Source organism: Triticum aestivum, chromosome 3A, assembly GCF_018294505.1.
Source record: "Triticum aestivum cultivar Chinese Spring chromosome 3A, IWGSC CS RefSeq v2.1, whole genome shotgun sequence".
Lineage (NCBI taxonomy): Eukaryota > Viridiplantae > Streptophyta > Magnoliopsida > Poales > Poaceae > Triticum > Triticum aestivum.
The window spans coordinates 126,065,931-126,075,154 of record NC_057800.1 but is presented as its reverse complement, the minus strand read 5'-3'; the positions used below and the strand labels follow the sequence as shown (position 1 = coordinate 126,075,154).

The following is a 9,224-nucleotide window of genomic DNA, read 5'->3' as shown; positions in this document are numbered from 1 at the left end:
TGTTAAGTTTGGAGCTACGGTTATTTAGTTATGAAATAAAGCATTTTAGCATGGCATAGGAGCAAATTAATGCAAACAGCAGTTTAAACATTTTTAACATAGATGAAAGTGAAAAAATATTAATCTACACAAAATTATAAGCATTTTTCATATTTAAAACATTTTAATCCGAAGCGCGGTTTGAGAGTTATTATATGCATGAACAGCAGGGGGTTTTCTGCAAAACTGTTGTCTCTGGAAAATAGGAAAAACGTTCTATGGGAAAAAACATGAAACGGGCCATATCTGTTGGCCCAACAGAGCACAGAGGGTTTGGGGTGGCTGCTCACATTGGCCATGGGCCGTTCGGTGGAGGAGGGAGGCCGGCAGGGCGCTGGGCCTTTCCAGCAGCAGGTCGGCTGTAGCACTTCGCGTGCGGTCGACCTGGTCAATGCGCGACCGACGCGCTGGAGTGGCTCGAGGCAGGGGCGTCTTCCTCCTGCTCGACTGCAGAAGCAGAGGCGGGGCAGGGAGCCTGCAGCGGTGCGAGGAGGGACTTGGCGCGGCGCTGGAGTGGAGGCAGGCTGGATCGAGCGGGCACGCTGGACCTTGGTCAACGCAACCATGAGAGGAGGCAAGGGATCAAAGCTGGCGCGCCTCCTTCGCCTGCTCGAAGCAGAGGCGAGGCCACGGCGCCACTGGGTCTAGCGAGAGGAGGTCGGGGATGGCTTCTTCTGGCGGGATACGAGGCCATGTCTGCTGGTGAGGCAGCTTCTCCCCGTCCGGCAAGGCGACAGGAGCGCGGGGACGACGGGTCTCGACGGCGGAGAGGTGCAGAGCGGCGCTCGAGCAGCAAGGCGGCGGGACTTGCGGGGATGAATCAGGCGAGGCTGCAGATGGTCGTGGAGGTCGGGAACGGGCGCGGCGATAGCGAGGATCTCTCCGACGAGGCATGGCTAGGTCCAGTGGTAGGGGCTTCCATGGCGGCTCCAAGGTACCTGAGACAGAGAAGGAAAGGATCGGGCATGAGAGAGAGAGGGGGGGAGGAAGGAAGAGGAGAGGAGAAAGGCGCAATGGGGAACGGAGCTCATCTGCTGGTCCGGCAACTCAGACCTTTGCCGGGGCGCGGGGCTCCGGGCGAGCACCTGCTCGGAAGAGGATCGAGGAGGCTTGCGAGGTTGGGGATTGGGTGGATCGAGGGGAGGAGATGGATTGGGGGACAGGGGAGATCGAGCAGAAGAGGGGGGCCGCTGGTTGGGTGAGAAAGAATCTGGGAGGATCCCGAGGAAGATGTAGTGGACTGGTGGCGGTGGAGGGATTCGGAGGATGGGACAGCTCTCCTCAAAATTAGGGTTATACTCATATTTATAGATGTGGGTTAGATTAGGGGCTATCTCGTCCCTCCGATCAAAATCGGACGGTCGGGAAAAAATAGGCTAGGGAGTCCAAATAAGAAAACAATTATATTTTAGGGATGTTTGGGGATGATCCGGACCCAACAATGACAACTGTCCGGGTTGGGTCCGGGACAGCTTTCGGACACCGCGCGAGGAGGGCCGCGGGCTGACGAGAGAGGTTAAGTTGGGCCTGGCGGTGAGTGGTAGTGGGCTGTGAGAAAAGCCTTGGGCTGAGAGAAGAGAAGAGAGAGACCCGGCAACTATTTCCGGAGACCGAAAATGTCCGACGTTAGACTGACTATATTGCCGCTATAGTTATCTGTTGGGGCGTCAAACGGACTCCGAATGTGATGAAACTTGGCAGGCGGAATACCGGCAACAAAACAACACCGCACGCCAACTTTCATCCCATTCCGAGAACATTTTCCGGCCAGTTATGAAATAATATTTCGGAGGTGCCGCGGGCGCGTGCAAGTGTGTCTAGGCTCAGAACGGACAGCGGAAAGAACGAGGAGACCGGGACGGATGCAAGTTTTGAAAACATGATGATGCAATGCACATGATGACATGACAAGATGCAACACGCAAGCGAATGACATGGCAGAGACAGCGAATAACTGGAAGACACCTGGCGCATCGGTCTCGGGGCGTCACATAAATCTTTGGACTTGAGATTACATTTTAGATATCTATGTAGATAATTTAAGCATGATAGAGAATTTGATTGCAATATATAGTGTTTTTAACGGAAATGTGAGATAAATAATGTGATTGCAAGACAGCAAGAAGTTCTACTGTCATTTCCTTACATACTGGCAATAACTACATTGTTTTTAAAGCAGCGAATAACCATAATAGTTTATAAGTACCCTACATCATAGCGCTTGCACGGAATGAACGTTGTTCATTTCAGATGAAACTAGTACATCATATGAAATAACTAGTAGTACAAAGAGGATGCTAGATAGGTAACGACGCGGTTGAGGAATCAGTCTGTTGTTGTCTTCATGGAGGATGATATCTTCTTAATCTCAGGCCTCCTTGGGTTGAGATCATTGAAGCGGTGGTAAACTAGGATATAGCAAATTTCCTTCCTGAAGACATCCATTGCCCACTGTATGGAAGCAACGAACAGTTAAAATGGGATGAAGTTGTACATATAAAGTTGTGATTGTATAGAACATTGCCATAACATTTAGGTGTGTTAAATAATAAACCTTGTAATTTCCAATGAGCTCCTTGCCATTGTGACACAGAAGTACTTTTATAACCCAGAAACCACAGTCATCACTGTCATAATAATAAGTATTAGTATTTCATTATATTGTTCATGAAGTATATAACAAAAGATGTAGCATCCATACTTGTTTGTTTGTTTTCCAGCATAAGAACACTTCCTTGGGAAATCCATAAATGCGAAAGCACTCTTTTGGAGATAATCATTCAATGCTTTTTGGCGATTGTTGGCCTGCAATTTGTTGAGAAACTTAGGGAATAAATAGTATTTATATGTGACATATCAGGTACAATATTTAAATAAAAATTCAGATTTAGGAAATATGAAATACAGGTAGTGAAGGAATGACATACCATGTTCTCCAAGATAACCTTGTGCGGGTCTTCACCTTCTTTCACTTCTAAGTTAGAGTCATAAATTTCAATTGTGTTTTCCATGAGGTTAATGACCGCCAGAATCCAATGGTAGTCATATAGTGTAGGGAGAAATATCTTGAAAAAAAAGGAAAAAGTTGTTTATTAGTAAGATGGACTGACAAAAGAAAGTAATAATGTAGATGGTGAAAGATTACCTGCTCAACATTTTGAAGTGCCAACTTACTAAGCTTCTTGCATAGATATAGATGGTTGCATTTCTTTGGTTTTTTTAGCAATTCGGTCTAAATTAGAATGCAGAGTGGTTAGATAACAACACTGGAATGAAAAGTATGGGTAAGAACAGTAAAGAGTGCTTACTATAATTGTCTGGTCCAATATAACCTTGGTCTTTGATCCCCAATCATACATAAGTGCCACGGACAGTAACCACATCATATTTTTGCACATCTTTCCTTTTGGCATTAGGCATTGTATTAACTCTCTTTCTGTTGCAGAAGCTGGACCTATCCTTATCTTGGTACCACCGGTGTCATTGTCCTCGTGTCGTCGTGTCCTACGTAAACCTCGGAACTTGCTACTAGCCACAAGAGTATTGTACAGGTTGTTCAACTTCTTCATTGGATATTGCTTCTTCTTAACGATCTCAGATATCCCTTCAGTGATCTCATCTTTCTTCTGATAACGCTGTTTTCTCATCTTCATAGAAGGATTTATGCTACCAGCATAATCAAAACATTCTCCATCTGGTAAAGGCTCAGCAAGCTTAGAGATGTGCTTACAATCAATTGTTTTAGGAGATGAAGGTTCCTCGGCTATGTGAACTATCTCTATATCTCTGAAGTTGTGTCCTGATATTTCAATATTTACAAGTCACATAATTAATTCTATAGTAAGTCATGTAGAATATAAATACATTATATATGTGATAACATTTCTTTGTTGTATTAACTTACTAGGGGTTAAATGAGAAGTATGAGAGTTTGAATCTTTCTTGCCCACTTTAGATATATCATCATCTTCGGTGCGCTCAGAACTTACTTCTGCAACTGAATTGTTGGAAGGATGGTCTTGGGATTCCTCTTCTTTTTGTCCAGTTAGATCATTTTGGGCAACGTTTGCAACCTCTTGTTGTGTAGACTGACAAGATGATGATTCTATGTCTCCTGTAGTGCACTGAGTCTCAATTTCTGCTAGTGCAAGAGTTTGTTCTAAGGTTTCAGTGAGCACTTCATTGATAGCATGACTTAGTGATTGGTTGTTATCATTTGCAGGTGGTGGATTCGTTGTCATACCTAGAATCATTTTCACACATTTGTCTAGTAATTTTTTATCAGAATCTTGCATTGCTGAAGATTCCTTTGGTGAGGTTTGACCAATTTGCAAAGTGATACCTGAGGGTTGAGTGCTTGGTTTGGGCATAGCAGAAGGTAAATTTGAATGGTCTATCTACAAAACATCCAAACTGGAGGATTTGTGGTCGGGGAGAACTGAAGTTTCGAAAACAATATGTTGAGGCTGAATAAGCTTGTCAGTATCTTCAGGTCTTGAGACTTCGTGTAGCGTAGATGCAGCAATATGTTCAGTAGTATCAATAGTAGCAGCTCCTGGTACATTCATCCTATCATATTCCCTGGTCATTTGACTGACTGACATAATTGATACATCACCAACTATTTCTATGGATAAAGGTGGTGAAGAAATATCTGCAACATCTTTTAAAGTGGCATGACTATCAGCAATTTTAATATCTTTCTTCGATTCAATTTCATTTTTGCTGACATCAAGATTTCCAAATTGCTTATTCGATTGGTTCTGAAATTCATCTTCAAGTGTCGTCTTGTCTGTATGTTGTAGTTGAATAACATCTGAGGCAGCATTGTGTGCCAAACTATCCATATTTGTAGCTTTATGTGCATCAGCAACAAGTATTTCAGATGCAGATTCTGTTGATTTTGGAGCAATGAAGTCAGTATCCGGAATTACATCAACAGTTGTTGGTGTAGTAACGGTATTACGTACTTCATGCAAAACATTTATTGTGGAATCCTGTTTTGCATGTTCAACAACAAATACATTACTCTCTGGTTGATCCCCTGGGTTGCCCTGTCCAGGCCCAGTGATATTAGTACTAACAGGTACAACAGAAGCAGTGTCCGCTTGAACATCAGTACCAACAATCTTCAGCATTGATGAATCTTCACTCGGTATGTTGTTTTTCTCAGCTTGAACAATATGTGAATGGACTTGGTCGCCATCCTTGTTTGGAAGGATAAAAGGACTTGTGGGAATGATGACTGCAGGGACTAAATCTGGCTGATGTGGAACCGCACATATATTTGACGCCGGTAGAACATTGGCAACAAAAGTATCTTGTCTTTCTATGGTCTCTTGTCTTTCCACAAATGGATCTTTACAAGCAGCAGGTTCAGCCTGAACAATCTGATCGGTGGGAATAATTTCTTTAGAAGAAGAAGGCTCGTACTGAGTAATCTGACCAACAAATGATGAAGCGGGATGGAAATTGTCCAGTTTGACATTTTCTTTGTTCACCAAATTAGTTGCTGGTGGTGATTCATGAGTACCAATTTGTACTATTCCATTCATGAACGTTGGAGATGAAGGTGTGCCAGCTGTCAATTGTGGGATGGCATCAACATGAGTGCTAGTTTGGTGACCACACTGAGCAGACTTGGCAGAAAGCAGAACAACTTCATCTAGATTGGAGTGACATGGACTTTCTGTTCCTATACTTCCTTTGGTCAAAGTGGGATCATCATTATGCAGAGAACTTCCTGCACGTGCGTCATCATTCATTGGTAACATAGCCTTATGAATCTCTTCCTGGACCAAGGCTGCCATTTCCTTCGTTTTCTTTATTTCAAGCTGTTGCAGATTGTTTTGAAGCTTGCGTTTAGACAAAGTTATCAACTTTTGTCGCTCGGCTGTGTAGTGGTCTTCAAGCTTCTTAATCCGTTTGATCAAATTCTGCAAGTCGGACAGAGACTAATTAATGAAGATATGAATGAAAAAGCATGAAGTACTATAACAAATAGTTAACAAATCACCTCATCTATAGATTGATCTGACGGGCGCTTCTTTGAAGTTTGTACTACCTTTTGCGGAAGTTTATGTTTCTCTTGGCAAGGTACATTACTTATAGTAGCTGTAACTAGTGGCATGGAATGTGTAGATTTTGCGTTATCATCAATATCATCATCATGGTCTTCCACAGTTGGGAAAATTTCTAACTTTTCATCGTCCTTCAATAGAATACACGAAGATTCAGTTCATAAGTTAGTGCAATTTGGTAAAATGAAGAATATGAATAAGTACATGAATTGTATACCAGTAAGCTCTCAAAGAACTTGCAATGGTCTTGTGTCTTCTTTTTTCCAGTATTATCGATTTGTTCCAGTACTACCGAGCTCACACATTTAATCCTTGGGTAACCCTCGGGTATTGTTACTAAATCTGATTTAAGTAGATCCACATATATGAGCTAGAACAAGTAGACACAATATAAAGAGGATTTATTAGTACCCCAGTGATGTGGAATGTGTAGTGGAAGCATAGTATGTGGAATTTTTTAAAGGTTTAGCTTACATGTAGAATATGAACGCATCCACCGACGTTCAGGTTGTGCACTTTGTTTCCCCTTGAGTCACGAATTGCATCGATAAGGTAGTCAGCAGCAAAACGACACCAATTCATACGAGGTATGTCGCTCAAGTCCTTCAAAGCTCCTAGCAGGTAACTTCTATTAATTTGGTAACCAGTCGTTGGAGCTAAGTAGGCGCATAGGATGACTTTCATGAAACATGAGCAAAACTTGTCCTTGTCTTTCTCCTCTTTGTATGTTAGCATCATGTCTGTCGCTTCCTTTAGTGATTCTCCTCTTCCGGCCGTAGCAGATTGAATTCAGTTTTACCTCTAAAAGGCTTGTCACGAACCCTACCGGGACGGGGCATTGGAACTGCTTTATCAAGAGCAGGTAACTTCAACAGGTTTTCAACAGCATGTACTATAGAAACCTTCTTGTTTCTGAATACTAGACACTTGCTGTCACAGTCAACTCTTTTCATCAGCCATATAGTTAGCTTTCTTGGTAACTTGCACTCAATCATGTCGATGAGTGATCCAAATCCCAATTCTTCTATCCATTTTAGCTGTTCTGGACATAGTTGTTTTATAATGTCGCGTATCTTCACTGGATCGCATTTCCAGTTGATGGTCTACATGCATGTGCGGGTAGCGCCAGGTTAGTGGTGCCATCAGAACGTATCTTTTAACGCAAAGCAAACATTAAGTGTAGTAAGTATATACCTGCTTAACTTCGGCGGTAGTAGCTCTCTTAAGTTTCTTCGAAGATGTTCTACGGCTATTCCTGGTTGATTTTGATTGAGAGGAAACATCACTATCACTCATGTCCACACTACAACTTTCATCAGAGTTGGTTTTATGAAAGCTTGGAGATTTCTGGTGACGGCGTGCGGAATTAGTCATCTGTGAATTTTATAATTTGAAATAAAGAATCAGCTAAGGTAGAATTAATAAATTGGTAAAGAGAAGATTCAGTTAACAGTAACTTGAACATTTCAGTACGGATGTAGCAGTTTGGGTCGTTGATTAGTTTACTATGTTAGTTTACTATGCAGAATCCTTTCTGCCAGATCTTGTTAGTCACTAGGTTAGTTTACTATGCTGAATACAATTATAGTTTTTACAACATTTTTAAGTACCATGTGAAATGCAGTGGTACTGACATTTGATTAGTACAATCTAAACACTATATCTAACATTTCAATAAGAATTATGTGCCATCTTATTTCAATAACCATTGACACTCTGAACTTCAAAATTGTGTTTCAATGAAAACAGAAATTTTGTAGAATAGGAATTTCACTAGCACGATCAGATTCATATTAAGGGTAATAAATAACATATTTCAATCACAGTTTCTGTACCAAGAAACTATTTCAGTTCGAACATCTCAGTACTAATGAGCTCCACCATTTTCGAATATACACATGGGGATCTAGGGTTAGAGAAGCAAAGCATTTATAAAATCCCGAATGTAGGTTTGGACCAGTCGGATTTCTACATATCTTTCCCAAGTTAACTAAATCTAGAAACTCCAAACGAAGATGAGTAGCCAAAGTAATGAGTAAATGAAGATGGATAGCTAACCTTGATGGACTAATGAGGGCAGACGAACAGGGCGGCGGAAGGCAGCCAGTCGACGGGGAGGAAATGAGCCCGGTGAGCCGCGAAGAAAGCGGCCCGGCCGCGGAGCCAGCGGGGAAGAAATCAGCCCGGTCAGCCGTGAAGAACGGGACCCGGCGGCGGATGAATCATCGACACCCCGGAAAAGAAGATATGATTGCGGTAAAAATGGAAGGGGGCTAGGGTGGGTGAGGACTGAGGGGGGTAAACACAAGGGGTTAAAAACAAATGGGGCCAACAATTGATAGGATGTAATGGTGAATACAGCGGCCCAGAAGATGGAATACATTGATATACAAACATGTGGGCCATCGAGTGGCACGAATCGCAAACAACGCCAACGGCGGATGCAACTCCGGTACATCCCGCCTTCGGTAAAAAGGAGTTTGCGGGCCCACTCTGTTGTGGGGATCTCGTACGTGCATCCCACCGGTGCAAAGAAGGGAAGTTGTTGCGGTGTGACCCGAGAGAGATACGAAAGGACTGCTCCTCCACGCATGAAACAACTATGGCATCGCTGGGAAATGATAGTACTCCGTAGTACGTAGTCTGCCTCATGTCTAGCCTCGTCACATCCAGCTATCACCTCCAACCACGCATGTCCTTCCTTCGACCGGCCTTTGTCTCGGACGCCTCTCCCTTGCCGTATGGTATGGACCAGGCCACGAGCGCACACCGCCATGGCCATGGGTCCAGCCGTCGAAATGGCATGTCGTAGTGCTCACCAGAAGGGCGTCGAAGCGTTCTATAGACAAATCTAGTTGCAAAACGGCTGAAATATGATCAAGAGAGCTAAAGAGAAAAGTACCCAGTTACAAAACGGCTGAAAACTTGAGAACTGCAAGGCTCAAAGTTCCCTGCATCGATATGTTCAATTTCTTCTTCTAGAAAAGAGAGCCCCCTCTCTGATTTCCATTATCCGAAATCACCATGTCTTGCAAACTACCAGAACGATCAATAGTATAAACTACACTGCCAACTTAGACCACATTGACAGATCGAAATGATGCG

The 9,224-nt window shown here is 43.1% G+C and overlaps 2 protein-coding genes across 5 annotated transcripts; both read right to left on the bottom strand.

The window, feature by feature from the left end:
• Positions 1–2,147: 2,147 nt before the first annotated feature.
• Positions 2,148–4,409, bottom strand: LOC123060635 (uncharacterized). Of its 3 annotated transcripts, none has more exons than XM_044483427.1 (7): positions 3,944–4,409; positions 3,348–3,838; positions 3,185–3,271; positions 2,967–3,104; positions 2,741–2,844; positions 2,594–2,666; positions 2,148–2,490 (listed from the first exon to the last, which is right to left on the bottom strand). In XM_044483427.1, the coding sequence occupies exons 1-7, from the start codon at positions 4,407–4,409 to the stop codon at positions 2,365–2,367; spliced, it is 1,485 nt and encodes a 494-aa protein (XP_044339362.1). In that variant the 3' UTR covers positions 2,148–2,364. The 3 variants fall into 3 exon arrangements, with proteins under 3 accessions (XP_044339362.1, XP_044339361.1, XP_044339363.1); XM_044483426.1 differs by having other exon boundaries at positions 3,348–3,733; XM_044483428.1 differs by having other exon boundaries at positions 3,348–3,733; positions 4,029–4,151.
• LOC123060634 (uncharacterized) lies at positions 4,383–8,390 on the bottom strand. 2 transcript variants are annotated; one of them, XM_044483424.1, is made up of 6 exons: positions 8,178–8,390; positions 7,314–7,493; positions 6,594–7,222; positions 6,337–6,489; positions 6,056–6,250; positions 4,383–5,975 (listed from the first exon to the last, which is right to left on the bottom strand). In XM_044483424.1, the coding sequence occupies exons 3-6, from the start codon at positions 6,855–6,857 to the stop codon at positions 4,437–4,439; spliced, it is 2,151 nt and encodes a 716-aa protein (XP_044339359.1). In that variant the 5' UTR covers positions 6,858–7,222; positions 7,314–7,493; positions 8,178–8,390; the 3' UTR covers positions 4,383–4,436. The 2 variants fall into 2 exon arrangements, with proteins under 2 accessions (XP_044339359.1, XP_044339360.1); XM_044483425.1 differs by having other exon boundaries at positions 7,314–7,466.
• Positions 8,391–9,224: the final 834 nt, after the last annotated feature.

Excerpts from the sequence above, each read along its gene's own strand:
- LOC123060635 (XM_044483427.1), bottom strand. The coding sequence starts at position 4,409 with ATGCCCAAACCAAGCACTCAACCCTCAGGTATCACTTTGCAAATTGGT. Across the intron at positions 3,839-3,943 it reads TACTTCTCATTTAACCCCTA|GACACAACTTCAGAGATATA; the intron begins GTAAGTTAATAC and ends TTGAAATATCAG. Across the intron at positions 3,272-3,347 it reads TATTGGACCAGACAATTATA|ACCGAATTGCTAAAAAAACC; the intron begins GTAAGCACTCTT and ends ATTCTAATTTAG.
- LOC123060634 (XM_044483424.1), bottom strand. The coding sequence starts at position 6,857 with ATGATGCTAACATACAAAGAGGAGAAAGACAAGGACAAGTTTTGCTCA. Across the intron at positions 6,490-6,593 it reads GATGCGTTCATATTCTACAT|CTCATATATGTGGATCTACT; the intron begins GTAAGCTAAACC and ends TACTTGTTCTAG. Across the intron at positions 6,251-6,336 it reads AGTTCTTTGAGAGCTTACTG|GACGATGAAAAGTTAGAAAT; the intron begins GTATACAATTCA and ends ATTCTATTGAAG.